Below are 25,918 nucleotides of genomic sequence, written 5' to 3'. Positions count from 1 at the left end.
AAATAACAAACAAAAGGCCTAACTATCTCTGATCTAAAAAAAAAAAAAGGCTTAAATAAATGAAATACAGCGGGTGGCACCAAAAAATAACCCTAGTGTGTATTAACAAAACCTACTATGTGCTGCACAAATGTATGGGGTACCCCAAACTCACCTAGTTCACCAAAATCAGACAGGTGTGCTGGCTTATATATGCCAAGGTCCCTGAATGATGATTGGCTAGATTTAAGCTCCAATGAACCAATCAACAGGACAGCCCGGCGGCACAGGTGGATCCACTCTCACAGCTGACACCTGTGGAACAAGAGACACACACAAACCTGCCTGCATGTAACATAAGGTAATTATTGATTATATTTTTTTGACACGAGCATGCATCTTGACATTACAGTTTAACACAATAGGTGTTTTGGACTATGGTCCACCATTTAGTTTCAAATTTGGCCCTCCAAGAGGGAAAAAAATGTTTTCTTACTGATCAGTAAATTCCTCTATGAATTTTCCACCCTCAGTAAAATGTCATATTACCCTGTGGTGATCTGATATGAAAATGTGAAGCAGTTCTAGATATTTAGTTTGAAGTGTTACACTGTACATTCTGTCTTAAGGAGCTGTGACTAGTAAGCTAGTGACAGCTCTACCTCTAACTACAGTGATCTTATCTGTGATCCTCACAGATAAAGAACTGAGTAATCTTGTGACTTCCTGTTAAAAGTATATATTAGATTTAGTCTATACTATTCCATAGGAATTTTGTTGGACATTGGACACATTGGACATTGGAAGTATTGTGCCCTTTATACAGTATATGCTGAGGCAAAGGTAGATGAATGGTGGACAGGGGGTGAGGTGGTGGATGGGCATGCAGCACATCAGGCTTTGTTACAGGAAAGTTTTTGCAGTGTTTGTAATATTTTCCCACCCTTAACAATACTGTTGATGTAAAAAACAAAACGAAACAAAACAAAACAAACAAACAAACAAAAATATGGTTACACTTAATTACATTACACTTAATTAATAAATATTTTCACTGAAAATAATTTGGGCTGTTGCAAAACTGTCCCCTAAATATGATAGAGCTGAGAAGATGCAGTGTGTTTTCTGCCATGTGATAGTAAAGCTCTGCGTGTTTTCATCTGTAGATTTTAACATATTGCTCACGAGCATAGATATTTTTTTCAAATAAGTACTGTAACTTGCATTACATAAGTTAAGAAAATACTGTAGCAGGAAGGGATTTTACTAAGGATTCATGTCATCTAACTGTCTGTCAACAGGCTCTTGTGTTATGGAGAGTTCTCACACTGACACTTCTTGCAAAAGCATCCAAACCTGCAAACATACAACTCTTTGGGACTAAAAAATGGACTTAGCTTCACTCTAACTTTGTGGCGGCGTTTGTACTGTACTGTAAAAAGTACTTTACTTCATGAACATAACATTACAAAGAGGAGAAGGAAAAATTAAGATGCTGCAAGGAAACAACCAGAGTCTATGGTAAGAAATGAGCTCGGTCAGAGCCAACACACACATCCTTGGTGCCTGCTGTTTTTCCCTATAGCTTAAGACTAATGTACAGTAGGACGCTCTGTTAGGGGCAAATAAACACAAACGTTCCCATGGTTAAACTCCTGCAAGTAATGCAAGTTGAAAATTTGCTTTGCTTTCTTTGTGGATACAAGCACAATTTGAATTGTATTAAAGGTGTTCATTTTAAGCTTGGTCTTTCTAGAGGCTGTGCACTCCCTGACAAGAGTTGTGCAGCAGGCTGCTTGTCCATGTAGTCATGCTGACACTGGCCCTCGCTCTCCCTATCACTTGGAGACAGCCACAGACCACAACCAAAGCAGCTTTTATGGTAAACTGGAGGGGTGATAGTGCTGGGGAAGATTTCATGCTTCCTAAATATTTAGACTTCCAATATGGAAATCCTGTTAGGCAGGTCAGTTAGTGGGTCTTACTATGAGGCTCTTATTGAAAGTGTATGGCGAAGACGGGTCAACCCAGGTTGCATACAAACTGAATGGCAGCTTTTTGAACTGTACGTTTTGTTTAAAAAGAGAATCTACTCAAACTGAGATATTTAGAGTTTTGCTAAGTCTTATGTAAAGTTGGATTACTGTTAATTAGTGAGCATTAGAGCTGCTGGTATACAGATTCTGTTACCTTTTGAGAAAAGTCAACTTTATTGTTTATCCCTCTTTTCAGTCTCTGTGCTAAGCTAATATAACCTGCTGATGGCTACCAATCTTCTTATCTTATCCTCGACATGATAGCAAACAAGCTTCCAAAATGTTAATGTTTTGCTTTAATCTCCTCAATCCTGCTGACGCATCTTCCGTCATGCAAGCAGAGGCTGGGGACCTTGAGGCGGATCCACTCATTACCCAAGCCGAAGTCACTGAGATAGTTGAGACGCTCCTCAGTGGCAGAGCACCAGTAGTGGATGAGATTCGTCCTGGGTACCTTAAGGCTCTGGATGTTTTGGGGCTGTCTGGTTGTCACGACTCTGCAGCATCGTGTGGCAGTCGGGGACAGTGCCCTTGGACTGGCAAACCAGGGTGGTGATCCCTCTTTTTAAAAAGGGGGACCGGTGGGTGTGCTCCAATTATATAGGGATCACACTCCTCAGCTCTCCGGAGCAGGAGTCTGGTCTGCATTGACGGCAGTAAGTCGGACCTGTTCCCAGTGCATGTTGGCCTCTGGCACGGCTGCACTTTATCACCGGTCCTGTTCATTATTTTTATGGACAGGATTTCTAGGTGCAGCCAGGGGCCGGAGGGTGTCTGGTTTGGGAACCACAAGATTTCATCTCTGCTTTTTGCGGATGATGTTGTCCTGTTGGCTTCTTTGAACCAAGACCTTCAGCATGCGCTGGGGAGGTTTGCAGCCGAGGGATGAGAATCAGCACCTCCAAATCCGAGGCCTCAACCGGAAAAAGGTGGTCTGCCCCCTTCAGGTTGGAGGAGAGTTCCTGCCTCAAGTGGAGGAGTGTAAGTATCTCGGGGTCTTGTTCATGAGTAAGGGAAGATGGGAGCGTGAGACTGACAGGTGAACCGGTCTTTGGGTCATGACCAAAAGAACGAGATCTCGGAAACAAGCAGCTGAAATGAGCTTCCTTCACAGGGTGGCGGGGCGCTCTCTTAGGGCTAGGGTGAGGAGCTCTGTCATTCTGTAATACTGATGTTAAAGAAATTAAGTCACTGAAAGTGGAGCTAATAAAGATTCTTATTCTTCATTCATTTTTGTTCCTGTACAACCAATCTGTAGCCCATATTAACATGGAGCACAAGGGTTAAAATTATTAAGGAATTACCTTTTTATTTTGTTTTCTGATGTCATCTTTGATCTCACGTTTTAATGAGAACAAAAGGTTTTGTAAAACTATAAAAATGTTAGTGTTCTGTACCTGTCCTAACCTGCCCTATATCTAATTAGATTAGATTTTCCATTAAGCCTAAAGGCAAAACAGAAGTAGCCAAAAAAAAGGCAAATAGTAGAGCACATGCACACACGAGCACACACACAAAACCCCACAAATAAAAGGAATGACACAACAGAACATTACAACCTGGCACAAGGGAGAGACAGAGCAGGGCTTGTATAGGGGAATTAACAAGACACAGGTGAAACCAATTAAGGCAGCGCAATTAATCAAAATTGGAAAAAAAATGTGAAAGAACAGAGACAGGAAGTGAGAAACTAACACAACACAGAATTGACAAAAATAAAACAGGAAACACCAAAAAGCACAGAATGCAGAGTGATGAACAGATTGAATCACTGACGTCTTCTTGGGAGTTCATGCTGGTTCAATCTTTAAAACGAAATATACATTTTCTTTGGGCAATTTCAAATGAAGAAAGTAAACAAGAATTGCAAAACATGCATCTTTTTTTGCATTGATTTTTCTGTCTCAATTTATCATGTCACTGTAATATTTTACAGTTTAAATGTTAAGCACTTTGCAGGTCACTCAACATCTTGACAACATTCATTTCACCATTCACTACATATGAGTAAATGCACCAATATTTAAATGAGGAGGAGAAGGGCTGCTGCATGTCCCTGTATGTGATGATGCACAGACTCCAAAATCCCAAATCCTATCAGGAAGCATTTACATGACAATAATTTATCAGATTCAGGTTAAGGCCCCATTAAAGCAAGAGAGTTCATGTATATAATAAGAATCCCTCTTCCCCTTTTCTCCTGGAAGACCACTTTTGGTAAGAAATATTTCATTCACACATTTTAAATTTGGTTGTGGTAAACACTAATTGAAGTCAGCATTGAATACTCAAAGACTCAGAGAAATCAGAAAGAGAGTGAAAATGATGTGAAAATAGTGATTATATGCAGAGGTGAGCATTAAGTGTTCAAATTGAATGACTTTTTCAGGTGAAATCTACTATACATTATTGGAATAGAATATTGACATCTGGAAGACATGGATCAAGAAACATCAAACATCTTCCATCGATTTTGGAAATGGAGGCAGACGAACTGTGATGATGGTGACGTAAGTAACCAACTCTACTAGAGTCTGTCCTCCCTTCTGCTCCTATCTGAGGGTCTTTCACAGATGCATACTGAGCAGCTGATTGCTCTTTAAACTTCTCTGGCATCTTAGAAAAGTATTTGGCTCAGTTTTTTGTTGTACTTTATTGCCACAGCAAACTGGGAGCAAGCGTAGACTGGATAAATTCACCAGTGAGTCTAGGATCCTGGACATACAGAGGGCTGAGATGGCTAAGAAGGCAGCTTTAACTCATCATGCACAACGTCTGTGTGCTGCAGCTAAAGCCCGTGATGATGCTGTTCTGAAGAGACTGGGACTCCCTGTTCAGCATGTTGCTCCACCTTCTCCTCACCCACCAATTTTTCCCAAAAGAAGTGCAAAATCCCCTCAGCAAAACTTTAGGTTCAGGCCTGTTTTAGAGGAACCCAGTTTGAACATGGAGGACACCAGCAGGACCCAGAGGAGCTCTGAAAGTTTGGATGAGGAAGAGGAGAGTTATGATTCCTTCTTGGAGATGCTTCTTGGTAATCAGACAGAGTCCAGAGCCCAACAGCTTCCAGCAACTCTGTCCACCCTCAGCTCCACACATAGCTTCACAGTCAGAGGGCTGAGGGCCATTCCTCTGAGTGAAAGTCCTGTTGAGGTGCCAACTCCTCTTCCTCCTCCTCAAGCAGTTCCTCTCTCCAGGAGGAGAATGTCTCATCTCCCTGTGTTTTCTACCAAACCCAGTGGAGCAGGTGAGTTCTTCTGAAGAACTAGTGTTGAATGGAGATGTTATTCTTTTGTGGAAACTCTTGCTGCAAGGTGCTTTGATCAACTGAAGTCATACAGCAAAGAAAATCTTTCAGAAAATCAGACTTCTGGATACCTCATTTATTCAAACATACCCATAGAAGGGTTGCTTTATTACAAGTCCAACGCCTTAATTTAAATTGTCACTTGCTGTAGAAATTTAAGTGATGCCTATTTTGCTGATCATCTGGTAGACAAGTAGGTTCCTGATTGATATAAGCTCCAAACTTTTAAAGATAGAGGCTATTGTTGAAAGACTGGAGTGTGCCCAGCTCAACTCTTTCGCTTCACTTTGATCCCCAGTGGCTGCCAACAGGGCTCCTGTGTTGCCCCATTTGTCCCCAACCCTTCCAACATTTTCTCAAACCATTAGAAGAAGAACTGGGATGTACCTTTGGCCTGCAAAAGCTGTCGGTGGGGCTGGTAAGTTACACATCCTGAGTGAAAGTAGCACAAGCTGTGAACTTCAGGTTTAATTCATAGGTTATTTATCATTTTAGAGAGTTATAGAGTTATAGTTACACTAAGTACAGTGCTTTGAATAATAAACAGGGAACTGAAGAGTGATTTTGTTGTTTACCCGACAAGAAGACCAGTGACTGCAGCCATCAGACTGCAAATGATAAAACTATTATATATATTAGTATAGCATAAAATTTAACATGTTTTTGATAGTCAGAGTTTCATTTTCTATTTTTTTTAACCTCCGTCTGGTGCATTGTTATTTTGATAGGGTCACTTGCCTTTACTAAAGACAAGGTGGACCCTCTGCCTCTTCTCTCCCCAAACTCTCTGTCCTATCAACAACTCCATTTGACTACATATGAGTAAATGCACCAATATTTAAATGAGGAGGAGAAGGGCTGCTGCATGTCCCTGTATATGATGATGCACAGATCTCAGACAAAGCTGGGTCATAAAAATGATCATTCTGATTAATAGAGGATGGGATGTGGGTGGGTAAAATTATACATTATCAATGAGGAAAATATTCATTATATTATCTGCAGTGATCCCTTGCATTTTTAACGATACATGCGTCTTCCCATTAAGAGATACACCGTGGGTACATGGGACAGCAGCTTGACTTCCTTGATTACTTAAATCTCCTGGCACTCAAATAGGATTGGTCAGCATCTAATGTTAACGTTATGTATTCTTCTACACATCCAAAAAGTCACACACTGAATAATGTGCCCTGTAAACAGGAGAGAACATGCTGTTCCATTGACTTTAGTCCACATTTTTGTGAATCTATAGCACAATTGCTTTCTGCTGCCCCAACAATGTGCCAGACAAGACCCAACTCAACATATTCATGGCCACACAGATGGGCACATGGGGACATTTGCTACTTACTAATGGCCAAAAGTGAGCACTAAAAGTAAGCCTGAAAATGGCAACTCTGTTGGTTGGAAACTAGTAATGGCATGTTGTGCTGTGTGAGACTTTGTACCGAGCATAAGATAGAACCCAAGGTGTGTTAAGGCGTCTGTGTAACTCCTGAAGTGTTGCACAGTACAGTTGGTGAATTCTTGTCACTTGAACACTCAGAATGAAGAAAATAAACAGCTTAAAATCCTTGGATGTTCTGTCACAGCACCTCTCTGAGACCCTGAATACCAAGTTTGATGAAGTATGTCTGGTCGTCATTGAGGAGGTATTGTATGTACTTTACTCTTTGTATCTTGTTTTAAATGTGTTTTCATTTGCTGACATGTGTCTGTGAGTGTGCACACTTTAGTCTTGACTGATGTTTATTCTTACACACAGGTGAAAAACCAGCACTCAGCGGTGGCATGTGAGGCTACGTTCGCCTTAGCTGGACTGTATGTTTACCTACAGAAGGCCATGGACCATTGAGGCGTAGAGAACATGCCGAACTCTGCTGCTGAAACTGCCACACAAAGCTAATGCCTTTATTCATCAGCAAACCTTGCACTAGATGCTTTGCTATCGAACTGCAGCCACAGTTGGACTGTGAGCGCTCTGTTGAACGCAGAGCTGAGATAAGAAAGGAGGCTGCATTCATTTCATCAAAAGAGCTAATACTCAATGAAATAAAGCAACATGAAACATAGTCACTTCATTTGTTTTTCTCATATTCCTGTTTTGGTCCTGTCTCAGTCACCGAGACCTCACTTAAACTGAAGATATATTTTGTGTAGTAGTAGTTGTAGTTGTGAACATATCTGTGGTTACATGGTTGAGCCCCCTGTCTGTCTATTGAGATGAGGTTATTAGGTTCTGTAAATTTTGTGTACAATTCTGTACAGCCTTGGGGCTTGTGATTTGTGGCTCTTGTTTGTTTGTTTTCAGAAAGTTAATATTACTTTTCTGGACATTAAGCTAAATGAGAAACATTCCTCCACAGGCACCACTGACAAATGATCCTCCAGGAACTGAAGATTTTCTGAAGCTGTGGACAAAAATCATTCCTGAAAAAGTGAGAGTACAAGAAAGTGTTAATGTTTCAAATAAATGTTTCAAGGACAAATTCACCATCTTTAAAGGCTTTTGAAATATGCTTTTTTGAAAATTAGCTCAAAAATTAACCTTGCTACTGAGAATACAGCACACACACACAAACGTGAATTTTAACTTTCAAATTTACATTGCTGCATTTTCATCAGGATATCCTTTGCCTCATAGGAATGTGTATTATCAACAGACATTTTTTTTTCATCTGCAATTAAAAGTAAAATTTGTATTGATTAAGACCACTTCATATTTAAAATGTATCTTTGGCGAACTTCATTGTTCAGTTATTAGTTTGGAACTACTAACTGAACAGACCTCGATGAAAAGGACTAAGTGGGTACACATGTACACTATTAAAATAAATGTCACCAAAAACTTTGGCAGGAAAATAACCTACTTATAAGTACAGAAGACTGCAGCTCCCTCATGGTGACTCAAAGTGTTATGGAAATATGACAGGAAATTAGATTTATTTATTTATATTATTTATTCAGAAAAAAAGTCAGCACTGTATTCATTCTCTGCACATTCATTTCTACATTTTTCATTTACACATTGGCAAATCTTTTTTCCATCTATCTTTTTGTTTTATCTATCCATTCCACTCCCCCCTTTTCCCCTGCTGTCTCTCATTCACAGCTCTGACTGATCTTTTCATTACCAGGCTTCAGTTATTACAGATTGGCTATGTAGCCAATCCAATATTCATTTGACAAACATCTCTCATTATTTGTGGAACCTGCTGGACACGCTGTTGCCAGTCTCTGAGGGCCTGTTAACATTTGCTAATTAGCATTAAACAGAGCACAGCTAGTACTAGTCCAGTGTACAAAGTTGAGTCCCAGGCCATCCAGTAGGTGTCAGGCTGAGGCAGCAGGGATTCCGTGCTGCGCTCCTGTCAATCCACGTGGCAAATGTGCACGCTCTTGCTAACAAAATGGACAAGCTGCTGCTCCTGAACAGAAGGAATATGGACTTTGGCAGATCTGCTGCCCTGTTCTTCACTGAAACCTTGCACAGTGAGCACATCCCAGATTCAGCATTATATCTGTCTGGCTTTCATCTTCACCACACGGACCGCGTAATGAGGCAAACAGGGAAGACGATAGGAGACAGAATCTGCTTCTATATAAACGGAGGTTGGTGTACAAATGTCACAGTGTTAAATAAATCATGCAGTCCTCACCTGGAGACCATCTTCATAAACTGTAAACCATGTTTAAAGGAGTTCTCCTCCCTTATGCTGCTCAGTGTTTACATCCCACCTCAGGCCTGTGTAAGTGAGGTACTGCAACATAGCCTAAACACCTGGACTCCCTGCTCATTGTTCTAGGGGACTTTAACAAATCAAACCTCAACCATGAACTGCCAAAATATAGCACATTAAATGTCTCACCAGGGACACAAACACTCCACTGCTACACTGTATTAAAGGACACCTATAGCTCTGTTCAATCGTCCCACTCCCAAGAAAATCCTCCATCTCAGGATTAAATGACATGTCGCTCTGTGATCTGTGATCATGAAATCCTTATAAAGACTGATGTTGTACCACCTGAAGAACATCACAGAACCCCTGCTGAACCCCCTGTAGTTTGCCTCAGGCAAACAAGTCAGTCAAGGATGCGATCAACATAGGACTACACTATGCAGGGACGTATACCAGGATCTTGTTCATGGACTTCAGCTCGTCATTCAACATCATCGTCCCTAAAATCCTCCACTCCAAACAGACCCCACTCCTCTGCTGTTCTCCCTCTACACCAACAACAACAACAATCAGACTTAAGAACAGTTTCTTCCCACAGGCCATCACTTTTATAGTCTGTTAAACATTTAAATAAAATATTTGTATATAATAGGGGCAGCAAGGTGGTGCAGTGGTTAGCGCTGTCGCCTCATAGCAAGAGGGTTTCAGGCTCGAATCCTGGTCTGGGCCCTTCTATGCTGAGTTTGCATGTTCTCCCTGTGCCTGTGTGGGTTTTCTCCGGGTACTCTGACTTCCTCCCACAATACCAAAAACATGCACTTTAGATTAACTGGCTACCCTACATTGCCCGTAGGTGTGAGTGTGTGGTTGTCTGTCTTTGTGTGTCGGCCCTGCGATTGACTGACAACCAGTCCAGGGTGTATCCTATCTCTTGCCCGTAGTTAGGTGGGATAGGCTCCAGTCCCCCCGCGACCCTCACGGATAAGCGGTATAGAAAATGGATGGATGGATGGATGTATCCTGGCACCAGGACACCCTAGGCCATAGGTCTATGATTGTCTTTGTAGCTGTATCAGTGGATCTGCGGTCAAATGTCTGGGGATTTGAGTGAAGAAAAAAGCAGAGCTGATCACAGCCTGGTGGTGAGTTGGACCAGGTAGTGGGGGAAACCTAAACAGGTCTGCTGGGTCTATCCAGCATCCTCTGGATTTCTGGCTGAGGACCCTGCCAGGATGGTCTTCAACTCCCACCTAAGGAAATTCTTTGACTGTATCCCAGGAGTGGTGGTGTACATGGAATCTGAGTAGACCATGTACCACACTGCCATTGCTGAGGCAGCTGTTCAGAGCTGCGGTCTGAAGGTCGCTGGTGCTACTTATGGTGGAAATCCCTGAAACTGAGAGCTGAAGGGTGTTGTCAAGCTGAAGAAGGTGTCCTACACAGCCTGGTTGGCTTGTGGGATTCCTGAGGCAGATGACAGTTGACAGTAGGCCAAACGATGTGTGGCCCGGGCAGTTGCAGAGTTTGGTGATACCGTGGAACAAGATTTTTGGTCAGCCTCGAGACTCAGGAAGGAGAAGTGCACTTTATCCACACTGTTTACAGCGGGGATAGGGAGCTGCTGACCTTGACTGAGAATATAGTTGGACGATGGAAGGAATACTTGGAGGATCTCCTTAATCCCACCAGCATTTATTCTGTGAAAGAAACAGAGACTTGTGGGTTGGCTGTCCCATCACTGGGGGAGAACAGCTCTGCAGCTGAGATCCATCCCATGTTTCTCAAGGCTCTTGATGTTGTAGGGCTGTCATGGTTGACATGCCTATGCAACAATGTGTGGACACTGGGTCAGTGCCTTTAGAATGGCAGACTGGGGTGTAAGTTGAAAAGGGGGACCAGAGCTTGTGTTCTAACTGTAGAGAGATCACACTCCTCAGCCTCCCTAGGACGGTCTACACCAGGGTGCTGGAAAGGAAAGTCCGTCTGTTAGTTGAACCTCATAACCTCAAAGGAACAATGTGGTTTTTGCTTATTTGTTTTCGTGTTGCTCACCCCGGGTTGGAGAAAAGTTGCTGCCCCAAGTGGAGGAGTTCAAGTATCTCACGGTCTTGTTCGCGAGTGAAGGAAAAATGGAGCAGGGAGGTGTTTTGGACACGGGGGTGGAGGCCCTGGGAGGAGACCCCATGGCAGACCCAGGACACGATGAAAGGACTACATCAGTTGTCTGGCCTGGGAACTCCTTGGTATCCTCTTGGATGAGCTGATGGAAGTGCCGGGGAGAGGATGGTCTGGGCTTTCCTAGTGAGACTGCTGACCCTGCAACCTGAACCTGAATAAATAGAGAAAGACAAGAAAAGAATATTTCAGTTAAGACAAAATATAGCAGTTTATTTTCAAAGTTGCTATACTTCTTTGTAACTCAGCTGTTCCTTTCATTATCTGTTTTTGCTGACTTGTTTTTTGAGATTACTGACAGTCTGAAGTAAGTGAGATCAGCTGCTCAATGATTCCATTTTAACACAAAAAGTCCCAAAACGCAACTGCTACACTCACTATTTATGGTGCACACTGACTTTGATTCACCAATTTGTCAGTGTACAGGCACACAAACACACACAAAGTACACACAATAACCTGCAGAATCTAATTTGTCTTTCCCAGCAGTTGTTGCGTTGCACTTCTTTTATCCCATACTCCTCCTGCCAGTCTCTGTGGCTCACCTGAGCAGCTGCCACCACCAACACTGAAAATGAGTCCATCAGGACCCCAGGCAGATTGGCCATCCTGAGACCCAGATGCCTGTGACCTCCCCACGCCCCCTAAACGCACAGTTATTGTCATTAAAGCATGATTGGCAGTGCTGGTTATTAATTCTAATCTTGGGCACATGTGCGGGGTGGTGGGCAGAGGGCAGGCTGTGGTGTGTGCCAGGCGGACGCCACACGGAGGCTAATTCACTCTGACACTCTATCAGAGTGCAGTCACACACGCTCCACATTCCCCTGACACACACACACACTGTCTATAAGCGACATACACTTTCCCTCTAATGCACAGGAGAGGCGAGGTGAGGAGAGAAGGTTATCCTTTAACAAGACACACACTCACACACAGATTTCACAGCACTCCAACACAAAAGTGGCATTTTCTGATAACCATTAAGGTGCTCTGCACATTCAAGTACATCATTTGAAAGCAGAAGCAGCGTGTGTTAAGCAAATCAAAGGTCTTACATTTACCACTTAGAGGGAGAAACTCAAGTGATGGGTTATTTTGAAAATATATTTTCTTCCCTCAAGATAAAAGCCTTGAAGGAAATGATGTCTCATCTGTCTTAATAACTCTCTCTCAGGGTAAGATGTCTCCTCAGAGGCTGGAAATTACGGCAGCAATATTACAGAAGGAATGGACTGAGTCTGATCACTCATCAGAGTGATATCGGGATTACAGAGTTTAATGAAAATAACAGTCCACAGAAAGTGGTTTAAATGTATGAAGGTTTAATAACTCTAACTAGCATCACTTAATGCACTTGTAATAATTTAGTAATTTGCTAAAAAAAATCATCTCAAAAAGTGAGACTAAGTTCAGCTTTCTGACCATTCTGGACACTGAAGTGACTGATTGTTTTTGAGCATTCCAAATGCAGTTACAGCTTCCCTGATCTATACCAAATGTCAAACATTAAACATTCAAATTCAGTACATAATTCAGTACATGCAACGGATTTAAAGTGAAATCTAAGCAGACTGTACTCCTCTTCCTCCTGCAGAGGGCATTCCAATATCATGCAAGTGAGAGTGCACTCACTGCTTTCTTGATAGCACAAACATGACTGCACAAACATGCTAGGACTGGAAAGAGGCTCCTCGGGAGTCATTATTCACTTTATCAGCACTTATGCAATGTCTCTAAATATATGTATCTCATGTCATTTGTCTTCCAAAACATTGCTTCCAAAGGGGAATGTTACATGGTAATTATAAGTGCTTTTGCCTCATTACAATCCACTGACTCCTGTCGCTACAGTACAATTTGGCATTGTACATTTCTGAAAACCATGGATATAGTAATTTATACATTACATATGTATCATAACATTTGCAGAAGGAGGAGGCGATGGTAGTTACATGACAGCTTGGTGAGATGACTGCCAAACAAAAGACCATCTGAGACCCCTTCAACTGACATTTTCCATCTGCATTTGTGATAACAAAATCTACCTACTTTTGTCTTCTAAAAGTCAAAACATGTTTTCCTAACCCTAACCAAGTGCCTGAACCTAGCCAAGTCTTAACCTAAATTAAAAATAATAATCTGTTTTACAGAACGGTACATTACCAACATTTTGAGCATTTGTCTACCACAAATATTTTTGTGAACCCTATCTTACATTAAAAATTTTGAGTTCAGTTTAGGTATAGCAACTAACTTGGCCCCGAAGGCAGAGACAAAGTGGGGCTAAAGCTTGAGACAATAGTATGTACATATTCTCTGACCGCATCTAAAGCATTTGTTCCAAATGGCAACACTCAAAGGTGAGTGAATGGCTGGCTGTCACAGAGAGGGTGACATGTGACAATAGTACAAATCAGGCAACTGCATGCACAAGACACACTGGTGGAGTGGAGCACACAGACACATTTGAAGCTCAGAGGCTGTCAACCCTGAGCAACAGATTGTATACAACGCAAAACCAATGAGACTTGATGGGAAAGCAGGAATGCTTATTGATATAATTTCCAATTCTGGACAATTGAGGAAGGTTGTGTCGGGAAGGGCAGCTGCTGTAAAATGCTTGTGCAAAATCAATTATGAGAATCATCAGATCATCAGGTTTGGGCCCAGTTTGGCAGCAGATGGGAACAGTTTGGTCACTTAGATTAATAATAATGATCTGTTCCCAAGTGGTCAATAATGAATTTGCATCTTCAAAACTTTTCATTTGTGTTGTGCATATTGCATTAAACCGAATGAATTTTGTCAAAATCATTTAGCAATGAAATTTTCATTGCAAAATTGTCACAGAATGACGAAATTGCCTCCACATTTGTGAGCAGTCCCAGGGCATTGTGCTTCATCTTGTATAATATTCAGAAAGCGTTTAGAAAAAACAAACAAATCACAGATGCCATTTCCTCCATCACCTCATTATTGTCCAGGATTTCTGCCTATGCATCACAAGTCTCACTCCCGCCAGGCCTAAGCTTAAGGAAATATAGGAGAATTCATCTCCAAAATGTCAGTTACTAACGTGACAATGACAGAAAAAAAGGTGGAACTGAACTGTGAGGTCAGTGCAACACTGGACAGTCTACAGCGCACACATGCTACAGTTATCTTCTAATTCATCTTCATAAAAAAGCACTGATTGTGGGCATGTTTTGATTTAATGTGTAAATAATTACATTTGTGAGGCGAATGTGAAGCATATTGTGAAGTTACTACTTCGTCATCAGCGGAAACAAATATTAGCAGAGCAGCAAGCTCCAGCAGTAACAAATGAGATCGGCTGACCAATGCGCACTTGAGCATTTAACAAGTTAAACCAACTCTCTGGTGAGTAAACCGCTCAGCATCTTGAACAACAGTAGCTTCTCCCCAGAGCCGACGGTAGTGCAAGTAGAAATTAAGAGAGACAGAAGTCGGTGAAGTAGGAAAGCGGAGACTCTATAGGAGATGATGTTGATTATAATTAATAGCTAGCAGTGCATTACAGTGCATTATGGTGGCTGGTCATAAACAGTATGGAGTAGAGGACTGAGGTGAGAGCGCTTTAACAGGCTCCCACCATCTGCACGTCAGCGTTTAATGACAGCAGCAGCACAGGCCAGGGTGACAGCAGCACTTCTCTGCATTATTAAAGCAGCACACACACACACACACACACACACACTGAAAAGACATTTTCAACAACATTTACATATAAGTTATCATGTTTCTCTCAATAATGTTTCATGGGAGCTTGATTTAGAAGAAGAATTTTATTCTTTACCACAATCCTGTTCCTGTAATTTTGTCGTCTACTATAATTTTTTGTTTTGCTTCTTCTTTTCCTCCATCCCCCTCTCCTTTCTCCTCTCTTTCCCCACTCATTTCTTTTGTTCCTCATTTTTTTCTCCTCTCCCGCCTTCCCACTACTTACTTTAATTCTCTCTCTTTCTCAAAATAATCTGTGTACACTCCTGTCCCCCACCCCCACCCCCCTTCTTTCACTCCCCACTCTTCATCAGCACATCTGGAGGTGTCATTTGAAACACCCATCCCTTCAGGACCAGACACATAAACACACACATACACACATGTACACACATAGATCAACATGGGCACATTACCTCTGGTGTCATTACTGTAATGTTATTTCTATGCGAATTCAACATGAAAATAGGCAGGGGATGACAGAAAAGACAGAAAGGAACATCAGGAAGAAAAACTCAAAGCCAAAGGGACACACAGTGCCCGAGGAGCAGAGAGCAATCTTTCATTTATTCAATTAGCTAACGAGGCGAGGGAGCCAGACACCAACAGAGGATTGATGGTGGGGAAAAACTTCTCTCAGCAGGCAGCGCTTACTCAGGACTTTTACTTCTGTCTCTCTTTGCTTCTCTCTGTCTTACCCTTTATTCAGCAGGAAGGTTCACCAGGGGAAAGAAAGAGACCTGGAGGGAGGAGCCCTTGAGGGTGACCTTGAGCAGTTGTTTTCTGTCTTGAAGGGAAAAAAATAGAAGAAATGAAGATGGAACGGAAAGAAAAACAGAAGCATGTTTTAGTTTTTTAAATACAGTCGTTCCCCCTGCTCTTTAGTGCCACTAACTACGACAGAGTTTCTCATTCAGATACATTCAGGAACTACTTATTAATGATTCATTAATGTTGTCATGACGGCAGAATTTTTAACAGTACTCAAAACCTCTTCCAATAAAAGTCAGATAAAAAGTCCCTCATTGATACAGCACTCTTCTAGGCTGACTGTCCGCTCAAAGTTCTTTACAGTCCCAGTCAGCATTCACTCATTCACATGAACACACACTGATAGAACAGATGAACTTTGGATTTTGAATTTTGGATTCACTGTCTTGCCCAAGGACATTTCAACGTTTAGACCTCAGGGTGCAGGGAACAAACCACCACCCTTGCAATTGGTGGACAACTGCTCTATGTCCTGAGCCATAGCCGCTCTCTAGTTATGTGGATACATGAGCTTCTGTTCATTGCAATTTCTGTTCAATTATCAATTATAATTATCATTATACTTTTGACAGCCTTATTGGGTTATTCCTGATTTGTTTCATTTTTGGAACACTACTGCACTACTGTTTACTGCATCACCATATTTACCCTTGATTATACTAAGACACTTTTGTTGTGAAGGTAAACAGATATTGACCGTGGTCTTTTAAAGAAGATGATAAGACGTGTGAGTGTACGTGTACTTGTGCATTTGTTGTATTTGAGTTTTTTTATTATCAGTAACTATAATTTTACTTATGTTATCTTTTTATCACAAATATTGTACTTGGCTATATTTCAATTTTCCATTATAGAGTAAAAACTTTATTGCACTACAATTATGGATGATGTCATTAGTGGTTAAGGTAAGCATTACTGTAATTTGCATGGCCAAAAAAGGCCACATCTACCTTAATCAGTCACAGATTTAATCCACCAACAGGCAAGCACGCTAGCAAGTGACACAAATCAAACACACCCAAATGTGATGTGACCAAAAATTGCATGCTGGGTATAATATTCAGAAGCAACAAATCAAGAGACAAGCTGATGCAGGAAATCTGGAACAGCTCCGGCCCATGGTCCAACCACTTCAGGATCCCCTTCAGTTCGCCTACCAGCCCCGCCTTAGAGTGGACGATACCATCATCTACCTGCTGAACACCCGCCTGGACAAGCTAGTAAGCACTGTGAGAATCATGTTCTTGGACTTCTCAAGTGCATTTGACACCATCAGGCCTGGCTCTGTTGGCTGAGAAACTGACAGTGATGCAGGTAGACGCCCCACTGGTGTCCTGGATCGCAGACTATCTGACGGGCAGACCGCAGTATGTACGCCTGAAGTGCTGCGTGTCAGACAGAGTGATCAGCAACACCGGGGCTCCACAGGGGACTGTCCTCTCTCCCTTCCTCTTCACTATCTACACCACAGATTTCAAGTACTGCACAGAGACCTGCCATCTTCAGAAATTTTCTGATGACTCTGCAGTGGTTGGATGTATTATTGGAGGTGAAGAGAGTGAGTACAGGACTGTAGTGGACAACTTTGTCACATGGAGTGGGAGAAACCACCTACAGCTCAATGTGACAAAGACCAAGGAACTGGTGGTGGACCTGAGGAGGTCTAATGATCCAGTGACCCCTATCAACATCAAAGGGGTCACTGTGGAGATGGTGAAGGAGTACTTAGGGGAGTATTTGGACCACAAACTGCTGAGGATGTTCTACGAGTCGGTGGTGTCCAGTGCCATCACATATGCTGTTGCCTGTTGGGGCAGCTGCCTGAGGGTGAGGGACACTAACAGACTCAACTGCATTATCAAGAAGGCCAGCCATGTTGTGGGAGAGGAATTGAACTCTCTGACGGTGATGTCTGCGAGGAGGATGTTGTCCAATATAAGGACTATACTCTTACTCACACTGTGCACCACAAATCATTCCTACCTGTCACCATCAAACTATTAAACTCTGCACTGTAAAGGACACACAGGACATACATTTCCCCGGAAATGTATAAATGTGGGAATTAATAAAGGAATTCTGATTCTGATTCTGATTATTGATGAGACTGTCACACTCCAGTGATTTGTTTCTGTAAATATTTTAAATCATTAAATTATTTTATTTTGATCTCACCTCCTAACTTGTGTCTGAACCTTCAGTTCAGGTAAAAGTAAATGGCCGCCACTGAAAACCCAGAGATGCAACGTTTGCTCAAATGACAGTGACTCACCGTTTTGTTGAACATGTCCGAAAGGATGCAAAATGTCATTGCACATGAACCCTGGAGGTCATGACAGCAGCAACACTAAATACAACAGGACAAATCCAAGTGTCAAGTTCACAAGTCTTTCACATATCAAACTATTGTCAGAAAATAGCTAAAATCGATAAATAAAACAAGTTGAAGACAATAAGAGAGTGACTGTCTTGCTGATAACCACAGAAGGTGCCGAGTCATTGCTGGAGTGCCTATTAAATTATTTTATTTCACATAATAAAAATGAATGTTTGAATTTATTGAATATTGGGGCATGGGGCGGTAACACTTTTCCCTGGATCACCTCTCACATAATATGAATAGCTTATTCATTTTCTTGCTAGAAGTTAAAGGTCCAGTGTGTAGGCTTTAGGGGGATGTAGGGACACAAATGGAGAATAGTATTCAAAAGTATGTTTTCATTAGTGTATAATCACCTGAAACTAAGACTAATATGCCTACAGAGGGACTTGATCCTCTTCCACACAGTGGAGGTGGAGATGCATGAGAATGAAATTTCCTCCATATTGTAATTTTCACAGCCGGGTGAAACACTAAGCGGTCATTGAGAAAGCAGACTGGACGTCTTTCTGGCTGACGAATATCAAAAGTAGCTTTTTTTAGCTGCAATGCAATGCTTGGTGGTGAAGTGTGTTGATCTCTGGCCTGAGGTCATGCTTTGACATTCAACTTGACATTTGAGAAGGACGTCAGCTTCCATCACTAGTAAAGGTCAGTGTTGCTGTCCTGTCAGCAGGAGGTCATGAACTTCGACCCTGACCGAACATCAGGATGGAGATTGGACGAAAGAAAGGGGGAAAAATAATGTGTGCTTCAGATTAAAGAATGGAGTGTAAAGAATAGCTCATCCAGACATTTGTGTTAATCAAGGCATGTGACCATACACACACACACACAAACACGGTAGTGTTTCCATCATTTTTGGGGACATTAGGCAGACTTACAATCATTTCCTGGAGACTTAACCACCACCTAACCATAACAATAAACATTACTTGCCCAGTCCTAACCCTTACCTTGACCAAACCCTAACCTCAACCTAACCTGTGTAAGTCATCCACTAATCAGGAGGTTAGTGGTTTAATCCCTGGTCCCAGTCATGTCAGAATGTCCCCGGGCACTTCCATCAGCATTTCCAAGGATGTATGAGTGTTCATGCTTGTGTTGTAGCTTGCGCTATTGAAGTAATCTATTTACCATTATCTGTATCTGTATCCATACACAGAATGGTAGGTGCTTAAACTGGAACTGAATGAGAGTAACGGGAAGTGAAAGGGCTTCTCCATCTTGGAAGATTTCAGAGTGAGACTTCTACTGTAATGTTGTCAGACACTCTGAATAACAATCTCAGCCTGTGAGTGGCAATAAAAGCATCTTTAGTGGACATAACTTTGATGTAGCTTTTTCAGAACTGCACCAAAACAAGACGAGGAGGACCCTGACTGGACCAAAATTTTGGGCATATAAGAATCATTTACACACCCTTGTTGCTTTGTCAACTTGTACTTGTGCTGAATTTGAAATAAAGGTGTATGCTTTTCAAATTACAATGGCCTCACTCTACGAAGCATCATCCTCCCAAAGAGGGGTTACACCAAAATCTCTGGATCACCCTGATGATTTCTCCTCTTCCAAATACCTGTCCTTCTTACTGATTAGCTGACAGGTGAGAGAGATAAAGGGAAGGAGACAGGGGTATATGCCAAATAATACTGGAAGGTACTGCATTATATTATTATTAAGTCGAACATTGTAATTTCAAATTGTGAATCAAATTCTGGCAATTATTCTACCTTCATAAATACAAAATGCTAAAATTCATGGACAACTGACTTTGACGACACATAGCCTTACTTGTCTTTGGAAAATTTAACAGAAACTTGAATTTAGAAGGTGTATGATTGTATTTCTCTGCGCAACAAGGGAAATATATTAGGGAAACATTTTGCAAGTTTCCTTTGTTTGACTAAACGTTCGTGAATATCGATAAGGTGGGGGTAGCTGGTTACTATGCTAATTTTAGTATATACTGTATCTCTGCAGCACAATACTTTGACATAAGGTCAACACTGTTGTTTGTTCATATTCTATTAATAATATTAGTTCACTTATTGAATGTTTTATGCTAAAATTCTGGCCATGTTTTACAAATTGCATCTTGCTCTGGTAATTTAATATTTTGATCAACTAAAAACTGAGTTGACACAGCCAGCTGGGTCTAAATTGGGTGAACTCTAAGACTTTGCAGCTAGTTAGCTCATTTCTACAGTGTTGGCAAAAGACAGGAGGCAAACTGTGGTCCATCTTTGTAGCAGAGGTTTTGTAGCAGTAAATTACAGTCACTTTTACTTCACCTTTGCTTCTCTGAGGCACAGTCATTATTTACAGGAAAGAGCAAATAGGGGTAGTTTAAACAAATGACCAAGGACACTTTAATTCCTCTTCTCTCTCTCTTTCTCCCCTGCTTGCTGCCTATTTTCTCCCCTCTTCTTCCCTTTCTGTCTCATTTCTTTCCTATCTTCTGTCCTGTCCTTCTGTCATCCTTTCTCACTTTATATTATCTCTAGTCACTTCCACCCTTGTCCCTTATTTGCGTTCCTCACCTCTCTCTGTCTTCCTTCATATCCTCCCTACTGTCTACCCATTAGTTCTTTCTTTCTCACAAATCTTGCTGTATTCTTTTCCCTTCTCTCCCTTTCCTCTTGTTCTCTCCCTCCTACCTTTTCCTCCCTCCCTCCTTCTGTCTCTGTGATCCTGCTGTGTTTCTTCTTTATTTACCACAGGAGCTGCTGAGTTTTCCAGCAGGCCCTGACACTTTAGGCTCTGATGGATAGGCCTGTCAGTGGACGAGTGTGATAAACGATAACGTGATGGATAGATGTGCCAGGGTGGTGGAGACATCACAAAGCAGTTTCACAGTTTCACAGCTCCTTGCCAGGCAGCAGGAGGGCCTGAGGGCGGCCATTTTGTGCCAAGCCACAGGCCCCTGACGGAGGAGCCGGGGCCTAATGAGGCCAGATGATTAGACAGCAGAAAGACGGGGGAGGGAAGGGGATGGGGGGGCAGTAACTGACTCCAGTAACTAACAGTAAACGGACTCTAGTAGAAGTACACTGACTTTACTGAAGTAATAGTAGTGATAGTAAAACCTACTGCTCACTCTTACTGAACTGCAAAAATTAGGTGGTGCTGTCCAAGTAAAAATCAAGATTTTGTTTCTTCATAGTCTTTCTTGAATAAATAAGCGTAAAAAAATAAATATTTTTTTACATTTCAGTTTTTTTCCACATCCTGTTTTTTAGCTGCAAAATAATGTGAAAATGTGAAAAATGTGAAGTATAAGTGAAAATGCTCAAGCATACTATTAAATAGCTATAGTACCACATTCTCCTGAGTTTTTGAGCTTGTGGGTGGAAAAAGCAGCTTTGTTTGTCAGTGTGCCTTTTGAAACCATTACACTTGACCAGAGGTGGGACAAGTTATTGTTCTGCAAGCCAGGAGTAAGTCTGGCTCTCAAGTCAAGTTCTGAGCTTTGTTTACAGTCCCAAACAATCATGTGTAGTTATGTAAAATGTATCAAATGTCGTCAAATGTAATGAATTTATAGAAAGAGTGCGTGCTTCCTAAATGTCTTAATGTGTTAAAGGTTCCTCTGTGAAACTTTCAGCAATGTGCTGCAGGTGCTTCTCAGAACAATAATGGCAAACTCAGGGGAGAAAGGACTGGAGCACAGTGATTGATTTACAGCCTTTAATAATGCAAATTACCACTAAGGTGCTCTGTTTTCCCTGTGAAGCGTTATACAGTGTAAAAGCAAAATAATCAGGTGTGCATGGTGTATTATTCCTGTGACAAATAAAATCATTTGAGCTGAATGTTTCGTATGTTGCCGTCTGTTCTTATTGGCCACAGTAGTCTTTCCATCTGAACGTGATAACCCAGTATATCATGTGTTATCTGTCTGCATTACTTAACACACCTTTCCTTCCTGCTCACACAATGTGATGCTGTTGTCAGATGGATTCAAAGTATATCTGTTGTCTGGAATATGAAGAGTAGAGTTACTCCTGGAGGGTATCAGCTCTATCCAAGTCCAACATAATTTAACAGAATGGCATATGAATGACAAAGGACATTTAACACATGAGTTTTAGGTAAGTAGGAATGGACAAAGTCAGGTGGCTTTCGCCATGTGACCTGTTGCCTCTTTTTATGTGATCTACAGTTGCAATTTGGTTTGCAAAAAGCAGGTAAAATAAGTTATATCACATTATATGACTTACGTGATACAAGTAAAAACTTACTTATGAAAATTAAAATAGGTCAGCCTTTATTTATCGGTTTCACATGGGACACAAACATTGGTCTCCTGGGTGAAACTTCTGCCTTAAGACGTCTCTGTGTTATTCATATTATTCATATTCCATCAGGCCACCAAGTTAAAAGACTAAAGTCACAAGTCTCAAGTCATTCATGTTTGAATCTAGTTGGAGGTTCTTTTTTTTATTTTAACAAGCCAAAAGTCATCAGGTTCATAATTCCAGTCTGACTCAAGTACAAATCTTGTGACTTGAGTTCTTATGTCATTATTATCATCTTCTGTTCTGCCACCTCTGCAGTTAAGATTTAGACAACATAATAGAACACTGTGGTTGTGGTTAAAGGAAAGTAACATTAACAGCTGACATTATTTGCACAACCAAAAGGTCTTTCTCAGTAAAAAATAAATATTGATCATTTTGGGGTTTTTTCTGTGCCTGTATCATAATAACATAATTATCAAAGAACCACATTAATATTGCAGTTAGTTTACTTGGCATTTCCTACAAATGTTAACACAAATTTGATGGAAATGCAGTTTATTATAATTTTTTTAACATATTAACATTTTTTTATTGAATCAGTTTTTGCATACCCTATTTCTTCCTTCTTTTCATTCTCCATCAAATACTATCTTTGCCACATCTGTGTTTTTTCTCTTGTCCCTTCTCTCTTTCTTGTAATAATGAGCGTCTTAAGGGAAGAACACTTGCCATATCATAACTGAACATTTCATCTTGTATTTAGTTCAAATCAGGCAGTTATATCTATTAATGTGTTTTAAAGACTTAAAATCAGAGATAGATAAGATACAGTCTCTTTGACATTTTCATTATCTCATTTTATAGGCTCTCTGTGGTCCATTCGTGCTTCTCCCACTACCGGTTGTAATGACATCGAGTGTCCAGAAGAGATCTCTCTTGTTCTGCATTTGAGCTCTGAATGACGGTCCTTCACTTGGCTGTTTACTGAGGAATCAGTCAGCGTATGTTTGTGCTTTCTATGTTTTAATTGCAGATGTATGAAAGCAAGCGAGAGCAGTGTGACTGAAAAAAAGAAATGTCACCTTGTGAAAGTGGCATGACAAAACCTTATTTGAATGTTGAACCTCAGAGCTGTCTAATTGCCTGATCCAGCTACATCAGTGAAAAGAACTCCATTAAAATTGGACTCTCACAGTTTCTAATCACGCTGAAGATTGTAGGATAAAATAAAATTGGTCCAGTCAAAGAAGCAATCAAATTATAATCCTCCTGTTATGATGATCAATAAACAATTAACATTTTTCAAGTGAGCAGAACTCAGTCATATTGTAAATGAATCTCCTCCAATAAAGCATTTTCAATCTAGAAAGCAGCAGATGTTCTAAAATGATCAAATCTTATCAAAAGCTGGATGCAGCTGAAATGCTGGACCTGATTTTCATATAAAAGTCATACTAGGAAAAACATTAGAATAATTTAATGCTCAATAAATCTAGCTGCTTGCATTTGAAGTGGAGACAACAGAATCTTAATAAACCTCCACTACTTTGTGGACATTCAGTATCACCAACTTCACCTATAAAAAGTCACTTTTCCAAACACTATGCTGATATCACTGCTGTGTCTATGGATCACTTATGAGATTGAATGTTGGTAATATCTAATAGCACTTTGTACATGTGACAGTCATAAACATGTCCATCACTGGATGCTTAATGTGATGATAGCCTGGCTGCTGTAGCTGGAAGCAAGCATCAGCTTGTTAACATTCATTCTCTCAACTGGCCACTTTAGTAAATAAGCAAACCTTAAATATTACCTAGGTATTTTATATACTGTGACCTTTTTTTATTCTCATTCTTTATTCTACAAGCACTATGTCATTAAGGTTTCACCTGGGAGCTCTTGAACCAAAGGCTTTCGCTCTCAAAAAGAGTGAAATGTAAAGATTGATATCTTTGTCATGTTTGTTAAGTTTAAAGCTGGAGTAGGTTACAGATGACTAAAAACAGCTGTAATCAGCTAGCTTGGCTCTCTTCAAAGTGAAAAATATGTTTACTAAGACATTTAACACCAAAGCATTGCTAATTAAGACCTGGCTCTTTTTTTAAAGACAAACACAAATGTAAAACCTTTGCTTTACAGAGAGATACTATTTCTTTGTGAACAACAGCTGGTTGGAATGACTGTGTGCAGCATCTCTTACCATCACACTGGTACCTTCATGATAGAACTGACACTGCAATCAAAACCTGTACCAACTGCCCATTTCTGGCAAACTACATTACAACCACAGATGTGGCACAGAAATGTTGGAGGAATTACTAAATTGATGTTGTTTTCTTTGTGACTATTTCCAAAACCTCAGTTTCTTGTATTCATAATCATATGCAATAGTGATGCATGGGTCAACACTTAACCTGTGGGGCACGAGTCAGGGAGCTGACCTTGGTCCTGACAATTGTGGAAAGATAATGCATAAAGTTGGCAGTTTGTAGGCTGGGTTCTGGCAGTTGATTAGTACATACTTTTTTGCTGGTTAGGCAGTGTGGATTGGCTCTCACCTGGATGCAGGTATTAAAAAACTCTGACCTACACATCATAACTGTACAGTTTTGTTTTTACGAATCCTTTTTACAATTCCCTACAAGTTAAACAAACGAGACACAATGTGTAAAATAGTAGCTTTAATAGACACTAGTAGTTTTCATAGTAGGTGTTAATATTTCTGCTTGAACTTAGCAGAAAGCCAGAGTAAACAAACAAGTTCTCAGGTCAGAAGATATTGATGCCACTCTGTCACCTCCCCCAGCATGACACACAACTCTTTAGCATCTGTGTGCAGCACAGAGAAGTCCATCCATCCATTTTCTATACCGCTTATCCGTCAGGGTCGCGGGGGAGCTGGAGCCTATCCCAGCTGACTACGGGCGAGAGGCGGGGTTCACCCTGGACTGGTCGCCAGTCAATCGCAGGGCCAACACACAAAGACAGACAACCACACACTCTCACACTCACACCTAGGGGCAATTTAGAGTAGCCAATTAACCTAATGTGCATGTTTTTGGGATTGTGGGAGGAAGCCGGAGAACCCGGAGAAAACCCACGCAGGCACAGAGAGAACATGCAAACTCCACATAGAAGGGCCCAGACCGGGATTCGAACCTGGAACCCTCTTGCTATGAGGCGACAGTGCTAACCACTGCACCACCGTGCCGCCCCACAGAGAAGTCTTCCTCCCAAAACGTCTTTCTAACATGGGTGACGTCAAATGGTACAATGCTCAAGTTTAGACACAAACTACAGGTTTGTGTCCTACAGGACACAAATCTTGGTCTCCTGGGAGAAAGTGGTATATGTGGCAAGCCACTCAACCCCAACCTCCACACCTCTTGAGACTTTCTGTCTTTGTGAACTACTCTGCATAGTGTAGGTGCTCTGATTGTCTCACATTAATGTAGATGGGTTTACACTGGAGCTACTTCAAAAGCCCACTGTGTCTTACACAGATGCCAAGCTATCCATTTAAGGGATAGTTTAATGAGCAGAATTTTTGAGAGGAAATTTAAGGGACATTTTGATGAGCAAAATATTTG

The 25,918-nt window shown here is 41.2% G+C and overlaps 1 protein-coding gene across 1 annotated transcript; it reads left to right on the top strand.

Moving 5' to 3' along the window:
• Window positions 1–282: 282 nt before the first annotated feature.
• LOC124066528 lies at window positions 283–7,734 on the top strand. The gene is made up of 6 exons (XM_046402965.1): window positions 283–340; window positions 4,452–4,525; window positions 4,680–5,262; window positions 5,621–5,740; window positions 6,918–6,977; window positions 7,091–7,734. The coding sequence occupies exons 2-5, from the start codon at window positions 4,454–4,456 to the stop codon at window positions 6,926–6,928; spliced, it is 786 nt and encodes a 261-aa protein (XP_046258921.1). The 5' UTR covers window positions 283–340; window positions 4,452–4,453; the 3' UTR covers window positions 6,929–6,977; window positions 7,091–7,734.
• Window positions 7,735–25,918: the final 18,184 nt, after the last annotated feature.

This window comes from Scatophagus argus, chromosome 10, assembly GCF_020382885.2.
Source record: "Scatophagus argus isolate fScaArg1 chromosome 10, fScaArg1.pri, whole genome shotgun sequence".
NCBI lineage: Eukaryota > Metazoa > Chordata > Actinopteri > Scatophagidae > Scatophagus > Scatophagus argus.
This window is presented reverse-complemented; position numbering and strand designations above follow the sequence as displayed.